The sequence below is a fragment of the Diceros bicornis genome, chromosome 27, assembly GCF_020826845.1.
Source record: "Diceros bicornis minor isolate mBicDic1 chromosome 27, mDicBic1.mat.cur, whole genome shotgun sequence".
NCBI classification, from domain to species: domain Eukaryota; kingdom Metazoa; phylum Chordata; class Mammalia; order Perissodactyla; family Rhinocerotidae; genus Diceros; species Diceros bicornis.
In genome coordinates, this window is record NC_080766.1 from 44,571,385 (window position 1) to 44,591,713 (window position 20,329).

Here is a 20,329-nt window from a genome sequence, read left to right on the forward strand (position 1 = left end):
GGGCGAATTGTAGCCTTAAAAGGTGTTGAGAGTTAGCTGTCTTGGTGTAATATTCGTGACCTAATAGGACACGTCTCAGGTGAGAGGATGCCCCAGTGAGGGACTGGGCCGTTGTGCGGTGAGCCGCTTCTTCGCGTCGCCTCGTTACCCGCCCGCCGATGGGACTAGAACACAGTCTTGCGCCAGCGCAGCGCCTCTGGGGTGGTCTGGGGCAGGGGACAGCCACCCCTTCAGCAAATGCGGTGAGCCACAGCTGCTCACTGCGGCTTCCTGAGGAAAGGGGGAAGAAGTCAGTTTCGGATTCAGCGGTCTTACGATAATATAGCAAAGACGGATTGTGCCTGTGGAGTCCTCTCTGGGAGAGGGGGGGCATCGTGATCCGCAGACCCGTGTGACCGCAGACCGTGCCCGCTGTGCATGTCCAGGACAGAGGCACCGTCCCGAGGGGACGCGGGGCTCGGCCCAGCCACCTGGGGTCTCCAGGCTGCTCCCCGGTGCGTCTCTGTTGTTCTCTGGACTCCCACCCCAGGTGCCAGCGCTGGCATGTGTTGTTTCCTCAGTTAAGCATTAAAAAGCAAGATGTCATTAAGACAAGCGACAGAGAGTAAGACAGGCAAAAGCAGAAACTGTAAGAATTTGATCAAATACCCTAAATTTAGAATGGCACTATTTTTTCCATGGCCCCTCCTCACTAAGCATTTAAGTTGGGGAAAAGATCAAGAGGTAGACAAATAATTCTGTCATCATTCTCTTGGAATTTACTGTAATTCAGATAGTTTATATCAGCACCACTATATGCTTCTTCACGCATTCTAGAATCTCATTCTTCGTAGGAAAACCATTCTCAAATACGTTGCGTTTTTGGACCAACATCTTGAGAAACAGAGTGTTACAAGATGTAGCAATTAAGGCCGTGTATTAAATGTCACGTTCGCTGGGCATTCCTGTGTGTGTAAGTTCATTGTGAATGCTATTAACAGCATAATGTGATGTGTTAGTACCCGTTCTTATTTATAATATGCACTATATTTAAAACTAATAAAAATGCCTTTAAAAATTATGAGAACTATTAAGACTGGCCATCCCGTTTATACCAAGTTGGCAAAGTTTTACAAGATGTACAATTTTAAGGTGCTGCAAATCATGTGTATTGCATTTTTTCCTAAGGCTCATATAATGTGAGCCTTTTCAAATTTAATTATTTCTTGAGAACAGTGTAGCAGCAGGGTACTTGTCAGCTTTAGTAGCAATACAGGTTCAGTGATTTTCACTGCTGCTGAATTATCCATGCTGTCACTTCCTTCCACAGGACAGGTCGTTGACTATTGACTGTGTATGAGACGCAGATGGATTCGCTTAGTCATCAGAAAATTATGGTTGAAGCACAATAATATGCAATTTAAATATTGACTAGGATCTCCATGAAGCAGACGTTGCTACCCTGCAGGTACTGCTAGCCCAAGACCTGAGGCGGGCGTGGAGCCCAGGTCATACTACTGGGGACAGTTAGACCCCGTACACAGGCCTTCCCGGGCCCTGACCAGTCCAAGTGCCTGCCACTGTCACCCTCTTTCCACTCATGGCACTGCTGCTGCATAGAGGAACAGTGGGAGGGGAGTAGGGTGGATGAACTGCGAAGACACTCCTTCACTCCCCACCCCCCTGCCATGTTGTATAAATAAGGTCCTGTGTTTCCCGACTAAGGGCTTTCTCATTTAGTCCTTTGTCTGTCTCAAGTGTGATAGCACTCTTATCTGTGCCCAGTATTCTGCATACCATGTGATGACCACTCAGGTGGGCAGCAGCTCTGAACTGGGCTGCAGTCTGAGGCTGGGGTCCCCCATGTTTCCAGGATGGAGAAGTGACAGGGGTGTGGAAATGGAGACCTAGACCCTAGAGGTGTGCAACCTCCGAGTACTGCTGGAGGATGGGACACTAAAGATTCTGTGCTGTCTCTTCTTCAGAGAGTGAGGAGATGCGGCTGGCTGTGGGGTGATGCAGGCAGCGCCTGAGGGAGTAGGCGGCTGTCATGCCAACCTTCTTACCTGGTTTCAGCCCTGGTTTCACCTTGCTGAGAGAGTGCCTATTTCTGAGGTGCAGTGTAGAGTGGGATGGCATGTATCCACCCATCAATCATCCATCCATCATCCATCATCCATCTATCCAGCCTTCCATTCATTCATCCATCCATTCAGCCTTCCATCCATCTATCTGTCCATCAGCCAGCCAGCCTTCCATTCATCCGTCCATCCATTCATCCGTCCATCCATCCATCCATCCATCCATCCATCATCCAGCCAGCCATCCATCCATCCATCCATCCACCCACCCACCCATCCACCCACCCACCCATCCATCCATCTATCCATCTATCCAGTCTTCCCTTCATTCATCCATCCATTCAGCTTTCCATCCATCCATCCATCCATTCAGCCTTCCATCCATCTATCCATCCATCATCCAGCCAGCCAGCCAGCCAGCCTGCCTTGCATCCATCTATCCATCGATCCATCCATCCATCATCCATCATCCATCCATCCACCCAACAAGTACCCATTAGAGCCTTCTGTGTGCTGGCACCAGGGATTTGGGCATGCACAGGACACGTGTGGGTGACGGGATGGCAGTGGCAGAGGGACAGCCCCCACTTTCAGGCTTGGGGTTTGCTCTGGAGTGGTCACCTGAAGTACCATTTGGGGTCTCCAGAGGGTGGATATGTGTGATGTGTTGCTCTCTGCAGGGAGGGAGGGATCTTCCCTAGTCCATGGCAAGAATGGAAGACACCATGTCTGCCTGGCATGGGGCTCAAGGAGGGAAAGTTGCTGGCACCTGCACGAACGGCAGCAGCTATGGATAGAAGGCTGAGGTTTTCTAGAACCTATAGTGACAGATGTGTGGGTGTATTTCATTACATTTGTGCTGGTGGGCTTCACAGCACAAGTGTGGACCCTGCTCCCTGGGAAAGAGCTCCTGCAGCCAGAGGGCACATTCTAGGGACAGGCAGAGCCACTCTAGGTTAACAGCTGAAATCCTAAAGCAAATATGTAGAATTATCTCTTTTATTTGGGGGGGGGGAAGAGTAGCCCTGAGCTAACATCTGTGGCCAATCCTCCTCTTTTTGCCAAGGAAGAGTGGCTCTAGGCTAACATCCATGCCCATCTTCCTCCACTTTATGTGGGACGCCGCCACAACATGGCTTGACAAGCGGTGTGTCGGTCCGCGCCCGGGATCCAAACCTGCGAACACCCGGCTGCCGAAGCAGAGCGCGTGCACTTAACCGCTATGCCACCAGGCCGGCGCCTAGAATTATCTTAATTCTTAAATCTTAATAGTACATATCCTTAATGTAATTATTAGTGTTCATGTTGAAAATACAGGTCACGTTATTATCTTTTTTTCTTTGATTCCAGAAAATATAGTTTTCAAATAAACGGAATTTTAATTAGACGGTGTTAAATAGAGCAAGCATGGACAGCATTTCAAATGCATTGTTACTGTGCGCCCATTTTGAAGGACGAAGTATGGTTATAAAAATATTTTATGTGGTTTTTTCTTCTACTGTAGTTGACTCTGAGCTGGTGATGTTATTTTATTGTTCTAGTATCAGACTTCAGCCATCTGTGTACATTTCTAAAGGTTGCTGTTGCTGAGGCGTGCCATGCTGAGGGGCAAGAGATACAGCAAAGAGGAGAGAGAGCATGTGCATACGTCTAGGTCTGTGTGTGTGAGTGTACGCACACGCACGGGGCGAGGTGAGGGGATGGGAAGAGAGGAGCAGTGACCGTGGAAGGAGCAAGCCCAGTGCTCTGTGACTGGCCCGGTGGTCACTCAAGGACTCAGGCTTCTTTCGTCCTCTCTTTAGCAGCAGGTTCTGGAGTCACCCTGGGGGTCGCCCCCACCCCTGTCTAGCAGTAGGAAGGCGAGAGAGGATGCAGAGACGCAGGCAGGAGGTTGTGTGGCCAGGCCTGGAAGAACACAGCGCTTCCCGAGGGAGGTGAACCTGCCTCTTTTCCTGTCACCCCATCCAGCCCAAAGTCCAGATCTCTGTGGTCCTCATTGTCTGGTGTGGCTCTCCCTGGGCGGCAGCCTGCGAGCTACACGGGGACAGGACAACCACCCCCTTCAGCAGGGGATGGGGGAAGGCGCCCAGCGGTCCTGGCCCTTGGTGATGACGAGGCCCTGCAGGCCAGCGTTGTGCGCCCTGCCCCGACGTGGGGCCTCTTCCTTGTTTACACCCCCAGTCTTCTTTGGGGGAGCACTCTCGTCCATTGCTCTCCCTCCTTGGGCTTCTTTCCGTCCTCCAGAGCCCCATCTGTGGTGGGGTTGGGCAGAACAGAGGGCCACCATGGCTTGGCTGTGGACTTTATCAATCACATAATTTACTCTTAGGCGACACTTGTTTCCATGTATTTGTTGGGTGTAAAATATACATGTTTAGGACAGTGTGTGTAATAATGATAATTGAATGGAGTAAGTGCCTCAAAATTTTCAAACCCACGTCAGAGAGTTGAGAGTCCCCTGGTCCCCTTGTACCAAAGATGTCATCTTGTGGACGCTCGTGGGGGTTGGGGTGCCTGCCGAGGTCGCCGTGCGGCAGCCTCACAAACAGGACTAGACCCAGGTCCCCGCTGTGCCCCAGTGCCCTGAGCTTTTGCCCTTTCCTCAGCCGTCCCACATCCGCTTGTTTGTCCTCTGCCTGGCGGGTGTTTAATTCTGCCTGTGTTTTGGTTAGTTGCACTGTCTCTGAGATCTGACATCGGGCTGAAATCTACAGGGCACCCAGAATTTGGTATAACATCACCGAGAAGTGTGCACTTCTGGTCAGTGGCGACTGCAGACGAGACTGCAGAGGCGGAGTGCACTGGGTAGGTGTGGCTCGGTTTCAGACGAAGGTCTCTGCCTTTCCAGACTGCTCTCCCAGTCTGTAGAACAGGGCATCTTTGTGTGTAGGAGGATGACCTAAAATAAAAAGTCTTTTTTTCTCATTATAGAAGCATTGTTTATTCTAAGAATCAGGACATACGGGTACAAAATAAACTTTATGAACAAGCAAAGGTGCTAATCCTTGCAGCTAAATCTTTGAGTAAGCGCAAAGCTTTGATAATGTTCTTCCAATTCTTAGAACTGGAATTAGAGTTAGAAGTTTGGTGACTGTTTAAGGCTTTGCATTTTGGTATTATGGCCAGGAACCCAGTAATGCTTGACTTGTGCCTTGGCCCTCACAGGGTCCCCCAGGGAGATGAGCGTACCCACAAGAGGAGTGATTTTGACTTAGAACCGTGGTGCCCATGGGGGCTTTGCCTGAAGCCCAGGCAATGGACCCATCCACACCTCTTACAGCCCTAGCTCTGCCCACCCCAGCTCGCCCCACCCCTGCCCCTTCTGAGTCTTGGGATTGTTTTATCCTCTGCACGGCAAGGTGGAGAAGGCAAGTCAGGCTAAGAGTGCTCCCTGCAAGAGGCATGGCCTTGACCTTGAGAGGGGCCTCTGGTTTTTGTTCACCGTAAAGAGTGACCCCCTCCCTGTGACTTTCACTCTCTGTCACCCGGACAACCAACATCTTTCTTTGCTTACTAGCGAATGAGGTGAAACTTTAAAAAATAAGCTTATTAAAGCTCATTTGCTTTTATTCTTTTAGGCATGTTGTTCATATTCATGTACCATTTTTTAGATTGGGTATTTGTCCTTATGTTATTGACTGTAGTAGTAGGCTGTTGAGAGGCTGACTAAAGAGACGTGGTTCTTATTTCCAGACAGACTCGGCACAGGGGTCACCGAGCCCCCAGGTCAGGCCTATGCAGAAGGTGCTGCCCTCTGACGAGGGGTTCCCAGGGCCTGGATGCGCAGGGAGGTGCGTGGCTGTTTACCCAGTGGGCTCGGTGAGAACTCACTGAAGCAGTCGCCTTCACCTTTACTGGGAGCTCTCCTTCGCTCTGAAGCCCTCCTGCATTTTCGCAAGTTCACAGTGCGGTGAAGCAGGAGGTGGGCGTGAGGGGCCAGGGCTCAGGCACAGAGCCCAGCTGTGTGGTTGTTGTAACCCCAGAGAAGCTGCTTTTTGTGTTTTCATCGCTCCCTGTTCCTGTGCCAGTCTCTTCACTTGTATCCAAATCTGTGACCCTTGGGTGTTTTCCAGTCCAGGCTTCGTCCTTACGTTCCGCACGCACTGTGCTGTCCGCGTTGTGCTTCGTGAACATTTCAGCAGCTCCATTCTCTTCAGTCATCTCAATGCTAAGCACAGTTAATTAATTACATATAAGCAGAAGAGTCTGGATTTGATGTGTCTAGAACTGTCATTTACTAAGAATCTTTCTGGACGTGACTTTACTGCGTAATATTACAGGCGTTTATCATAAGCAAAATAGAATTTTGTTTGCTGTCTAATCATTTGGTTACAGTGAATGTTCTGCCTAAAGAGAATATACTCAATTTGGTTTTTACTCCTTTTGAATTAATTTCCAGAAGTCAAACCCTGGCTTATTATCCCAATTCTGTTGGGATACAGAATTGTGCTGTTGAGTACAAAATCCACAAGCGATATGCACCTGAAAGGTTAACAGTTAGAGAACAAGTTGAGACGTGACTTTGAAAATATATTTCTTTAAGATTTACTTTAATTCTCCTGAGAGTATAAATAACCAAGGTTTATAATATCTGCTATGGGATTGATACTGCAAACAATGTGCAGAATTAATTAGCCTGGGACTGTCCCTGGCTTCCACCCAGAAGCGCCCTACTGAGTGCCGTGAACACAGAGGATGAGCTCCAAGGCCGCCCTTGTAGAGCTCACGGCCTGCTGGGCCAGGTGGGGAGAGGAGGGAAGGGTGGTGGGGCCAGAGAGGCAGCTCAGGAGGACGGGAGGAAGGGACTAGCTCTGCAGGAGGAGCTGGGCTCCTCTTGAGGCGGCCGCAATGTTGGTGCCAGGCCTTCCAGGCCAGCAGCACCCACAGCTCCAGCTGGCAGGAGCCTGGAAATGCACCACTGCGGGGCTCACCTGCGACCTTGGATGGGCGGTCAGAGGTGGGAGCAGCCTGGGCAAAGAAGTCACATGTGGGTGGGATCCTCTCTCAACCATCACAGGAGAATCCTGGATATCAGGTATTAGTGAGTGGAAGCCAGTAAACAGACGCATGCACAAACGGGGAATTTGGGACTCTGATCTTTGCCACAGCTGTCTCCGTGCTTGCTTTCTGGTGGGCCTGCTGCTGGCCTGGATCCTCCCCAGGGTGACCCTTGTGCGTGGGAACTTCTCCACATAGCTGTCCCCTGACATTGCTGTGGCTGAATCCACCCCAGCACCACCATCAACTTGGGATTTTGTGCTCTCTAATAAGGTCCTGATTAGTAACAACGGCTTGTCTGTATTTGGACGAGCTGCCATGCAGTTGGCACATTACAGTTAAAATTGTGAATTAGGGAAAATTGATAAAAGCCCACGTCTTTCCTTCTGGCAAAGATGAACACTTGGCCTCATTGGAGCAGCCAGCGTTGAAGGAAATGGAGCCCGAGAGCGGGCGACACATAGTGCCCCCGTCTGAGAAGCAGTAAGAGTTTCAGGTGTTCAAGGTTTGCAGAGCACAGTATGATTTATTTTTGGGAAAACAGCTGTGGCAGCAAGTGAAGACTGGCGTGGGGTGGGAGCTAGAGGCTAGAGGTGTCCCTACACCTGCTACCTGGCTGTGGTAGTTGTCCAGGAAGGCTGTGCGTGAGCCCTGTGTGTCTGACACAGGCACGGGCCACCAGGAGGGAGCTGGAGGCAGAAGAGCTCATGGCCACCCGTTTGGCCCATCCTCACAGCCACGAGGTGGGCACTGGGTGTGCTGAGGCAAAGGCCCCAACAGGGAGACAGACAGCAGGTTATAGACTCCACCGTGTGTGGAGGGAGGTGGAGGGTGACACGCCTGGGTAGGACCGTGACAGAACCTCTCTGAGAGTGAGGAGGCACAGCCCTGCGGTGACCTGGGAAGAGAGCACCGCAGAGCAGGCGGCCGGGGAGCGCAAAGGCCTCGATGCAGAAGAGAAGTCTGCGTGTCCAGGTCACTGAGGATGCCGCGTGCGCCAGGTGCCGTAGTGAGGAAGGACGAGGGCGGCCCCATGTGGGAGAGAGGCTGCTGCTCACCAGGCTCTGGTGGGCCCTGGCGAGGCCCGGGGGTGTGGTTGCCAGTGCGGTGAGCACGTTGTGTGGGCTGGAGGACGTTCCCGGTGACCTTTGTAAGACCACCCTGCTGCTGTGAGGGGAGCAGGCAGAGGCCACGTCCATGGAGGACACCCAGGGGCCCAGGTCCCTGGCGCTGGGGGCAGGGCAGAGGGGGAGGCTGATGCATTTGGTGCTCACTTTGGGGGAAGACCTGGCGGGTCGTCAGATGCTCTGGGCTGTGGGGGGAGAAAGAAGACAGAATCAGGGTGGGCTCTAGGAGTCCGGCTTGAACACCTGCTGCATGTGGCGAGGTCACACATTTACACACATTTGTGTTGGCACAATCACCACCAAACCTGCAGCCCCTCTAGAAGATGCCACAGGCCCCGGGCCAGGGTGCTGGAAGAATGCTTCACTCCCGGTCCCCTGGGAGCCAGGCCCCCAGAGGGCCACTCCAGCCCGGCCTCCTCCCTAGCGCTGCCCCGAGGGCGCCGTCTACAGTATTCTGCTTCCAGTTTCTGCCCATGCTGTTGCATGCAGTTTCTTCGTGATACTTTCTTTTTGATGAGGTGGCAGAACCATACCCACTCCTTGATGTTGCCAGCTCGCTTCGTTTGTCCCATGGCAAGAGAGCGAATGTGAACAGTGTTGTGTTTTTGTTTCAAAAGCTACTTGGTCATTGCTCGTATATAGGAAGGCAATTGACTTTTGCATATTAACCTTGTATTTTGCACCTTTGCTATAAGTGCCTATTAGTTCCAGGAGTTTTTTTGTTGATTGCTATGTTTATTTTAATTATTCCATGTTGAAATCATTTTCCTAGAAAAAAACGTTTGCTAAAAGTAACGCCTGAACCTTCTTTGCTATGCACAGTATGCCATGTGCTGTTCAATGTGTACAAAATCTCTAAAGGGTGACCAGCTGAACATCCATGACATGGATGGTTTCCTAGAAAGGAAAATATTTATTGTAAAATATTATAAATTGAGTGTTTTGAACACTTTAGTGATATTATTTTGTTGAGATAATATTGCAAGCAAAACACAGATCGTGAAGTGTATTCTCTAAACAGGCGTGATTAAATTGTTGAATTCAGATTATTTTCCTTCCAATAATGTAAGAACTTGATTCTTTGGTTACCTTTGTTAAATAAATAATTTACTGTAGCTACAGAATTAATCTAACCTTTAGCAAGTTGTTTGGTTTATAGTAAAGAATCAACACAAATAATCTCCATTTTAACACTTCTGTTTTTTTTTAGTTTGCAGTTTAAGGCTATTAAAAATAAAACCCATAACAGTCATAAAGAATATGTAAAACTTTTCTCAAAACCATCCTTTTTTGAGAGTTAAATGGATTAAATCCAGGAATAATTGCTAATAGTTTTAATCAAGTTACTGCTTATCTTAAACATTCTTTAATCTATAAATTTTTAGTGAATTCCTAAAGGTAGCACTGTCACCAGCATAATAGAGAATATTCAAGTTCTGATGCATCTTTAATATAAATAAGTCAGTTCTTTATATTTTATTCCAGAGTATCTTTTTTCACTGAGGGCAAGGGAGGTGAGAGACAGGGTAGGGTGCGTCCATGGTGGAGAGAGGAGTACTGTCAGAAGTCGGTAGGGACATTAGATATATACTTTTTATACTTTGTTTTACAACAGAAGTATCCTCAAAGGTATAAAGAATAACACAGCAGGTAACTGTCTACTCATTACCTGGCTTAAAAAGTAAAACATTGCCAATTGGATCGTGTTGTTTGAAATCAAAGGTTAACCCGTGGAGACCTAAAGCTGACACTAACTGAATGACAGTGGTGGGTCAGCCCCTCTTCTTCCACGTGGTCACCCAGTATCCAGTCCCACTTACTAAGAAGTGCGTTTGTGTGTCACCGATCTGGGATGCCGCCTTTACCAGACAGTGTATTTCTGAGTGTGCTCTGTTCTGATTCTGGACTTGGCTCTGTCACCCCCCTCCTCAGGCGGTGAGCCACGTGCGTTACTTTGGGTGTTGAGGGCTAGCCCCACCTAATTGCTCCCTTAGTTCAGAGTTGTCCTGAGTATGCAAACCTGTTTATTTTTCCACATAAACTTTAGAATGGGCTTGTCTAGTTCCATTAAGAAAAGAAAAGTTGGAACTATAACTGGAACTAAGTTAAACTTAAATCCCAGGTCTTTTGAGGCCAAATTTAATGGTCTTTTCACACCTCACTACCTCCCAAGTTTAGCGTACTTCTTGCTGCTTTAGGAGCATCCTGAAAAATGAAGAAATTATTTGAATATTGCTGTCGAATAAAGCTTTTCTTTAATTTGCCATTCCTGGAATTTTGTTCCATATGGGATTTTTGATGGGGTTTTAATTCTTATGTGTTTGTAATTCAGGCCATAAGAGGTGCTTTTTGGAATGAAAGAAAAATGGTTACGTGAAATGCTCTAAAGTGCTTGCATTTGCTGTTTTGCTTTGTTTTATAACCTTTGGTACAAGAGTTGGCATTTGTAGAAGCTGAAAATGTTGGTTTCTGCTCTGCAAGAGATTTCTGGCTTCCATTCTTAATGTGCACATCACCCGCCACTGTGCACAGCCTGATTAGTTCCCACTGTGAGACATTTTCCATGTCCTTTTTTAGAATTTTAATATGTAAGAGCAGGAAAACAAGGTGAGCTCCACGAATCAGGTGAACCCCCTTAGTGCCGGGCTTCTCCTGTGGCTCAGACTCACCGTCATTGTCATGACAAGTGTGTTCTTCCTCGTCCCAGACGTCCAGGGAAGCCGCCTTTTCAGCACCCCAGTCATTGATTAATTATGGGTATATTCTGTGCCTTCTGCCTACTTTTTAATTAAACTTTTTATTTTGAGATAATAGAGGTTCATATGTAGCTGTAAGAAATAATACAGAGAGAACCCATGTTCACTTTACACAGTGCACTGTCACAACCAGGACGTTGACCTTGATACAGTCAAGAGCCAGAACATTCCATCATCACCAGGATCCCTCCTGTTGTGCTTTTATAGCCATACCCATGCCCTCGCCTGGGAACCACTAATCGTTCTCCATGCCTACAGTTTTCTCATTTCAAGAATGTTGTGTATAAGTGGACCATATAGTATGTAACCTTCTGGGTTTGGCTGTTTTCACTCAGTCCAGTTCTCTGGAGATCCATCCAGGGTGTTGTCAATAGTTCATTCCTTTTTATTGGCACATAGTGTTCCATGGTGTGGATGGACCACAGTTTGTTTAACCACTCACCTGTTGAAGGGCTTCTGGGTTGTTTCCAGTTTGGGGCTATTATGAATAAAGTTGCTATAAACATTCCTGAACGTGTTTTTTATGTGAATGTAAGCATTCATTTCTATGGGATAAACGCCTATGTTTAGTTTTTAAACAAACTACCAAACCGTTTCCCAGAGTTGCTGCACCATTTTGCATTCCCGCCAGCAGTGTCTGCGAGATCCAGTTTCTCCTCGTCCTGCCGGCATGTGGGGTTGTCACTGTTTTCATTTTAGCCATTCTCCTGGGTGTGCAGTGGTGTCTCGTGTGGTTTTAAGTTGCATTTCCCTGATGGCTCGTGTTGTTGGACATCTTTTCATGTGTTTTTTCCCGTTTGTGCCTCTCCAGTGAGATGTCTCTTCATGTCTGTGCCCATTTACTAAGTGGATTGTTTGTTGCTTTGCTGTTGAGTTTTGAGAATTTCTTGTATATTCTATTTGTTGCATATGTAGTTTTCAAATATTTTCTCCCAGTCTGTAGCTTACTTTTTCATCTTCTTTAGCAGAGCAAAAGTTTTTAATTTTGATGAGGTCCAATTTGTCAGTTTTTCCTTTTATGGATTATGCTTTTGGTGTCTAGTCTGCAAATTCTTTGCGTAGCCGTAGATGCCGGGGATTTTCTCCTATGATTTTCCTAGAAGTGTTATAGTTTTGTTTTTCACGTTTAAGCCCATGGTCCATTTCAAGTGAATTTTTGTGTAGGGTGTTGGGCTGGGATGTGTAATGGCCCAGCACCATTCGTTGACAAGGCTTCTTCTTCCATTGAATTGCACCTTGTCATCCCCCAGCTGGGCACATTTGTGTGGGGCTGTCCCGGGGTTCTCTGTCTGTGCCATTGTGATCTGCCTGTTGATCCCTCGCAATACCACGTGTCTTGATGACTAAAGCAATACAGTAAGCGTTGAAATCGGTTAGACTGATTCCTCCTACTTTCTTCTTTTTTATGATGGCTGCTCTAATCTTTCTCAGATAGTTCTAACATCTCTAGGTTGGCATTTATCGACTGTCTTTTCTCATTTAGTTTGAGATATTCCTGACTCAGCGTGATGAGTGATTTTTCTGTTGAAACCTGGACATATTATGTTATGAGACTCTAAATCTTACTTAAACCTTCTGTTTTAGCTGACTTTCTCTCACACTGCTGTTAGGGCAGGGAGGATGCTGCCTCCTTACTGCCAGGCGGGGGTGTAAGTTCCGGTGCCCCACCAGGCCTCTGCTGACAACTCCTGGGGTGCTGCGCCTCCATGGCCTCCACCAGCACCGCTGGGTGGGGGTGAAAGTCCTGACTCTCCACTGGGCTTCCTCTGATACCCCAGCAGGGTGGAGACAGGCACCTTGTTACCTCACTACCAGTGGGGGTGGAAGTCCAGGCTCCCCATGCATCCTCCCTGACTCTGCATTACAGGGTGGGGGGCACGGGGTCAGTGGGAATCAGAGTCGAGGCTCCCCCTCATCCTTGCTGAGTGGGAGAGTGGGGTCTGGCTGTTCCTGTCTGTCAGTTTCCTGTTCTGCTGAGCTTTTCCTCTCCTGGTCCTTTGGCCAGAGAAAGCAGCTTTTGTTGGAGACTTTTTTTTGTCTGTGCCCGTTGGTGTTTCCAGGTTACTGGCTTCTTCAGCTCCAAGTCTGGGATAATGATACAAAAAGAAGACCGGGGGTCCTCGGGTCCCTGGCTGATCTGCCTTCTTCCCTCCAGCCCTCTGAGCCTTATATGTAACATCCAGGGTTTTCAGTGATACTTAGTGGAAGGAAAAGGGAAAAGGACATCTACCCATCTTCCGACTGAACAAGTCCCTTCTGCCTATTTTAAAACCGGATTTCAGCTCATAAGAACAGAGTGCTATGCACAGTGTATGTGTTGTTTCTCAGAAGTCCTTGTGATTGCCTTTCTCACACAGCCTCTGTGCTGCCCTACCTGCCACCTGTTTCCTGTCTTCACGGTGTGCCCACCTGACCCCTCCTCCAGCCTCATTTGCCCATCGTGCCCATCTTCCCGACCTGACCCTCCAGCCAAGAGGCCCCGTGGAGCACCTGCACCTTACTTCCCATTCTAGACCTCAAGGAAACTACTTTTTATTAAAACTTTCCATAATGGAAATATTAAAACAGATACAGAATTGCATAGTGAACCCCACGTGCCCATCAGCCAGCATCAACAATTACTAGCCATGCCCTATGGTTTCATCCACATGCCACCTACTTTTCTCCCCACCACACAGGATTGAAGTAAGTCCCTGATATTATCATTCGATCTATAAATACTCAGTCTGTGTCACTAAAAGATAAGTGCTATTTCCACACCTAAAATGATTAACAATAATTCCTTAATAAAAGCAGCTATCAAAACAATATTTATATTAAATTTCTCACTTGCAGAATCTGTCTGATTCATTTTAGGTTCTTGTAGTATCCAGTACTGTGCTGTGCACATGATAGATTTTTAGAAAATATGTCTTGAAGTAATTAGTGAATATAAATAGTAATGCTTGTAAAACTATCTGGAGCACTTTCATGAATAAAGGGTTCTAAACAGAAATCCATTTAACTTTTAGCAACAAATTTGCCAGATTTTCAGTGAGATTCAAAGTTATTAACAAATATTGTCATGAAAACTCTATATATTTTAGATATATGATAGATACATAAGATATATGCCTAGTTTACCACATTTTAGTCACCATTTCCCTAAAAGCAATGAATTTGCCTTTTAGTGATTTATAATATAAATTTTATTTCTATACAGAGCAACACGTGGCTACAGAATTTGCAAATCTTCTTTTTCCTCAATGGCAATTTGGTGGGATTCCTTATTGCAGATTGTATGTTAGTACAATCTTGCAAAGTATAGCCAAAATATTTAGGAAGAGGAAACTCTTAAATTTGTTGATAATTGGATAATTAGAGTAATTGTTCTTTGAGGATTTCCTGTGGTTTCTCCTGCCAACAAAATAATGTTAGACATGGCTAAGAAGTTATATCAGATGTTAAACAATTACATGCTTTTTAGTTTCATCCATATGAGATACTATTCAAGATGAAAGAGAAGTAGTGAAGTGAAATACTGTGGGGTGTTTGTTCTTGTGCTAAAACTTTATTTTATAACCCAAATGAAAAGTCCACCCAGAGCACAGATCACATGGTGAGTGAGTTAGAGTCGTGTTTGAGTCCTGTCCTTATGTGTCGTGATGTGGTGCGTCTTCAGTCCATCCTACAGGGGAGGTCTTTCTAAGACATAGATGTCATTACCCTCTCCCTGGTTTGGAGCTCTCCATGGCCTCCCACTCCCTGGCATCAAGGCCACCCTCCTCAGAGTGGCCGCTGAGTCCCTGCGGCTGGCCCCAAATCTTCCTCGCTATGATTCCTTCCCACCCTCGGTCGTCCCTCCTCACCCGGAATCCTTTGGGGAAGAGGTGGGAGCATCAGAACGTTGTGTCCCGGGTGGCAGACCTAACCATCCTTGTTTTATGATTTTTTTCTTTAGTTTATAATAATGTTGTAATCATTTCCGTAGGGTAGACTTACCTCCTATTACTCATGCAATGGACACACTGAATGTTATTTTCTTGCTGTCTTTCAGACAGAAACAGTCTCCGCCAGTCAAGAAACCCTCAAAAGTATTTTGCCATGGATTTAGAAGATGAAGAAAACATGAGTAAGATCTAGGCCTATCATGTAGTATCAAGTAGCTAATTTTTCATTAAAAATGTTTTTGTAAATTTATTTAGTGAGACCAATTTGGGGAAAGTGATTTTTCCTATGATATGGGCTATTAAGAGTGGCATGTTTTTAACTTTTGATATAGTCTCTACAATAGGTATCAGTATTTACTGTGGACATTTTCCTTACAGCCCTGTGTCCAGACTTTTCATTCCTTGTTAATGTCCTGGGGCCATCATGCATCTACCTGGACATAGAACACGGGCCTCTAGATGTATAGCTTCTGTCTACAAGGACCTAGAAGCTGCAGGGTTTCATGCTAAGTCACAGCATGGTTCTCATACTAATGGTCTGGATTTTCATCTGTGCAAATCTAAGACGACCTCTGAGAATTGATTTAAATACCTGGTCATTTGAGATAACAGTACGTAAATTTTTCCCTTCCAATACGGTGGGTTCTCCCTGCATCTTGAGGGAAGGGGGTTCACATGAGTCTGTTGATCTTAAGTTTCCAGAGACTTCAATGACCCTTCGGGCTGTCGTGGCCCAAAACTCACCTCTGGGCCTTCTCCTTTCCACACTGTCTGGGGGGGAACCGAGAGCCCAGGGGTAAGCCAGCTTCCCCTCTCGCAGCATTGTTCTCCAGGAGAAGTTTGATGATTGTACTTCTCTCTCTACTGTTTTACCTTTAATCCCAGATAACAATGCATTTAAATAAGGTTTAAACGCTCCCACAGAAGTTGGGAGCTTTTAGCAGAGAAATTGCAACAGAGGTGTCGTTTTTCTGATATACGTACACGTGTACCTTCTTACTTGTCCGTGCTCGGTTGTTCCCAAGGAAGAACACGCAGGCCTAACTGATGAGTCACGCTTTATTGAGAGCAGTCGTGGCTGACTAGAACACAGTTCAGTCCATTTCCCTGTGACTTCACCCAGAGCCGACCGTGAGGCCTTGGAGCTGGCTTGTCTACTCCTATAACCCGGCAGGGCACCCAGGAGAACACTCTTGAGCCACAGGCTGCTCCTCTAGTGTTGTTGTGGGGAACATGGAGCGGGCTGGGCTTAGGTATACGAACCTCCCAGGAAGTATCTCCTTGGTTGAAGTCAGTCGGTCCCTGTGGGATGCAAGCGTGAGGAACCATGACCAGTTGCCGTTCCAGAACCATGTGGCAGTGTGCTCTCCCTCCTGCTGATGAGTGAGTGGCCTCCGGTGCCTGGTGGGTGCTCTCTTCAGGCTGGCATCCCCATCAGAGCCTACTCTCGAGGTCTTTTTAGAACCCAGCCTTATGTTTTCACTGGTCACTTCCACTGGCCACTCTGGCTCTGCCCGTGCAGTATTCCACATCACGAGTGTGCGTGCAGATGTCTCCCCACCTCCTGTCTGTCGGGACTATGGGCTGTTGCACGGTGTGTAGATGATACAGCTCTCCCCAGACCGATCCTGTGGTAACCTACCAAGACAAAGAATCCTGCTGGATGATTTTCCTGGGGAGATAAGCTACTGGTTCTAGTGCTGAAACTTCAAAATGCCAGTCCTGTATTTTGTCATTTCAAAAGCAATGAAAAGTTTTATCGTGATTAATATTCACATTTATGAAATAAAGTAGCATGATATGTAAAGAGAAAGCATCTATTTAAGAAGAGTTGTGATAGGGAATGTCTTTCTCCAATTTTAATATTTTGTTTTCCTTTACATAGTAGCATTTTTAATAAAACAGTATATGAGAATTATTTCAGTGCTGCTGAAGCAAATAAGAACTTAGAATTTATGTGAACTATCTTATAGAAAGTATATTTTTCTTATATAAAGATTATTTGTTGATCCAATATTATTTTTATTTCCTGAGAGAATGCATTTGGTTGTTTCAAAGGTTATAAATATTTGATTAAATGCATGTCAGAATATATTTATAATGATTTGATTTTCCATATTGATAATTCTGTCTAGCCACAACATCAAATGTAAGCAGTTGCCCGGTGTGTAATGCTCTTGCTCACTTGTTAATCTCCATTCTCTGTCTTGCTCTGCCCTCTTTAATCTTCTGTTTCCTTTGAGCACCGAAAGGAGTAACCTATCGAGCTTTTGCTGGAGGATGTTATAAATGAAAATTTAGTGTCCATTCCGTCAGCTTTGTCAACTGGGAGAAGTGGTGTGTGTGTCAGGAGTATTTGGGAGAGAGGTTTTCTGTAGAGAAAGTCGACCAATCTCCTATCTCTGCCACAGTGCAGAATCAGTTTTCCCTTGGGTGGTGCTTAAACCAGGGTTACTCTTTATATAGAGGCTGAGTGACGACAGCCCTGGAGATTCGAGAACTTTAACTGCGGGGATTGGCAGCCAACGACCCCTGCTTTCTGTCACATTGAGCCCTCCCATGGGTAGAGCTGATGAACATTTCCACCGTTTTTTCAGTTTGCTCAGCATGAGAATCTACTTTGACATTATGTATTAGAAATAGACCCTAGGATCGCCATATTGGAGCAATTGTAAAGTGGTTTACATTGTGAAAATATTTTGGTTCCTTAAAAGACTTATTGTGGATTTTCAAGAGCTAGTGGTAGGTCTTTAAATACAGTCATACCAACAACACTGTAAAGCCCTGTGGTCGTTAGTCCTGCGCTTCATGCGGCAGGTGGCCTGTGAAACCAACCAGGAAAACGAGGAACTGTTTGTTTTTCTCTCCTTTAAAAATCTTGATAAACTTAAAGGGAAAAGTGAACACTTTTTTATTCCCCTTTTTGAGATTAAAATCATATTTATTTTGCCATGAACTTTTAGAGTTCTAAAATTATCTTTATTAATTTTAAATACAAACTACTTTTAAAAGGTAGGATAACCAGGTTATTCTGTAAATCCATCAAATATTTGTTTTAAAAAAGGAAAAAATTGCTAGCTTAAGTTAGGAAGTTTTAGCCTGCCTGCAGCTTCAATTTCGTATCTTCTCCTCATATATTTTTTCTATCATGAAATGTATTAAGAATTCAGAAGTAAATCAATCCCCATATATAATGAAAAAATTTTAAATGAATGCTAGAAATGAAGTGTTATCCTTCAAAAACAATTTCTAAAAGGCCAGGATATTTTACATAATTATATAAGCAGTTTTCTAAGATTGATTCATGAACTAAATCAAATAACTGCACATGTTGATTGAATATTTTAAACCTGAAAAACTAATTAACTTGTGAATGCGTATGTTAAATAACGTTACCTCTCCTAGGAGACGCTGCGGTTTAAAGCCCAGTGTGAGTATAGCCTGAGAGTAAATGACATTGGAAAGGAGGAAAATGCTAAAATAAGATCTACGTTTTTGTCAATACTGATATTAGACTCATTAATGTAAGGTCTTTCTGGATTAATTTATCATCCCACATTTTGATAAGCTTGAATGAAGTATCTCTAAATGCTTCAGAATATTCTTGTGGAAAAAATTATTTTAAAAATTTGCTTTTTAATGCAAAAGCAGTTGGTGATACTAAATAGAAACAAGATTAGGCACCATTTAGCAAAATGCCGAATTACTCGTTTCAATTTAGGCTGGCAGTTCTTCGGTTAAATGTGTAGTTCTTCACGTTACAGAGGGAATAAAATGTATGAGCACACATCACTTAACCAGTTACAAAGAGAGATAAAGGAATCTATAAATTTTGCATTTACAAGATCCTGCAACGAAGGCGTTGTAAGTTACTCTTTCTGGGCACCGCAGGTTCAAGCAGCACAGATGTTAAGGAAAACTGCAATCTGGACAACATGCCCCCCAAGGACGGCGGCGCACCGGGGCCTGGCGAGGGCGCCCCGCTCTCCAACGGGGGCGGTGGGGGCGCCAGCAGGAAGCGGCCCCTGGATGAGGGCAGCAATGGGCACGCCAGGTTCCGCCTGAAGAAGAGGAGGAGGACGCCAGGGCCCGCCCTGCCGAAGAATGCCCTGATGCAGCTGAACGAGATCAAGCCGGGCCTGCAGTACATGCTGCTGTCCCAGACGGGGCCCGTGCACGCGCCTCTGTTCGTCATGTCCGTCGAAGTGAATGGGCAAGTCTTTGAGGGCTCTGGCCCCACAAAGAAGAAGGCCAAACTGCATGCTGCCGAGAAGGCCCTGCGCTCTTTCGTGCAGTTCCCCAACGCCTCCGAGGCCCATCTGGCCATGGGGAGGACCCTGTCCACCAACACGGACTTCACGTCTGACCAGGCCGACTTCCCTGACACGCTCTTCAACGGCTTTGAGACCCCGGACAGGTCGGACGTGCCCTTCTACCTGGGTTCCAACGGTGATGACTCCTTCAGTTCCAGCGGAGACCTCAGCTTGTCGGCGTCCCCGGTGCCCACGAGCCTGGTCCAGCCTCCCCTCCCCGTGCCACCGCCGTTCCCACCCCCAAGCGGGAAGAACCCCGTGATGATCCTGAACGAGCTGCGCCCAGGACTGAAGTACGACTTCCTCTCAGAGAGCGGGGAGAGCCACGCCAAGAGCTTCGTCATGTCCGTGGTCGTGGATGGGCAGTTCTTTGAAGGCTCGGGAAGGAACAAAAAGCTCGCCAAGGCCCGGGCCGCACAGTCCGCCCTGGCAACCATCTTTAATTTGCACTTGGATCAAACGCCGTCTCGCCAGCCCATCCCCAGCGAGGGCCTTCAGTTACATTTACCACAGGTGAGGACGCAGGCTGCTGCCTTACACAGGGTCGTGTCCCCATGAAGCTCTTAGACGGGGTTTGGTTTTCATTGTCACTGTGGCTTCCCATCTTACATCACTCTGTCCTCACACGAACAGTTACTGTAAGTCTGGCCCTAGGCGGCCTTTCCTGCTTGCAGTGGTCATGTGGTCACTGGGAAGCCCGTCCACGGCCATCACATGCAGGGTGGGGACACCTGAAGCCCCGTCCCCCGGAGCAGTGATGTCAGCGCTCTCCACGCTGAGCCTCACTCCATAGCAGTCCGCAGGTCCCTCCCTTGTGTGGCCCACCCTACGGTGACAGTGACCCACGTCCCACATCCCGCAGCAGCCTTGTCAGAGAAGAGGGGAGGGTGGGCCGGAGTGCTGGACCCTCACCCCAGCTCAGCGCTGTTTTCCCTCAAGGTCTCATCTGGGAATCCTGGGTACGAGATACGTGAGGCTGGCTGGTCAGCTGCTGAAACCCCAGTCTGGGCCAGAGTGTCAGGGCCTCGTGGCTCCTCCAGGACTGGCTGGTGTCTTGTGTTCCTGAGGCTGAGGAGCCCGTCCAGGCAGAGAGGGGCCACATGTCAGGGAGGTGAGGGGCGTGAGGGGGCCTTCAGCTATAGTCCG

The 20,329-nt window shown here is 47.0% G+C and overlaps 1 protein-coding gene across 2 annotated transcripts in view; it reads left to right on the plus strand.

Annotated features, from left to right (window-relative positions):
* ADARB1 (adenosine deaminase RNA specific B1) overlaps positions 1 to 20,329 on the plus strand; it is a 143,852-nt gene that overhangs the window by 81,915 nt on the left and 41,608 nt on the right. For both annotated transcript variants that reach the window (XM_058523281.1, XM_058523282.1), the window contains exons 3-4: positions 14,978 to 15,052; positions 18,762 to 19,696. In XM_058523281.1, the coding sequence (XP_058379264.1) occupies positions 15,025 to 15,052; positions 18,762 to 19,696 (963 nt within the window). In that variant the 5' untranslated portion in view covers positions 14,978 to 15,024. The remainder of the gene's footprint in view (positions 1 to 14,977; positions 15,053 to 18,761; positions 19,697 to 20,329) is intronic.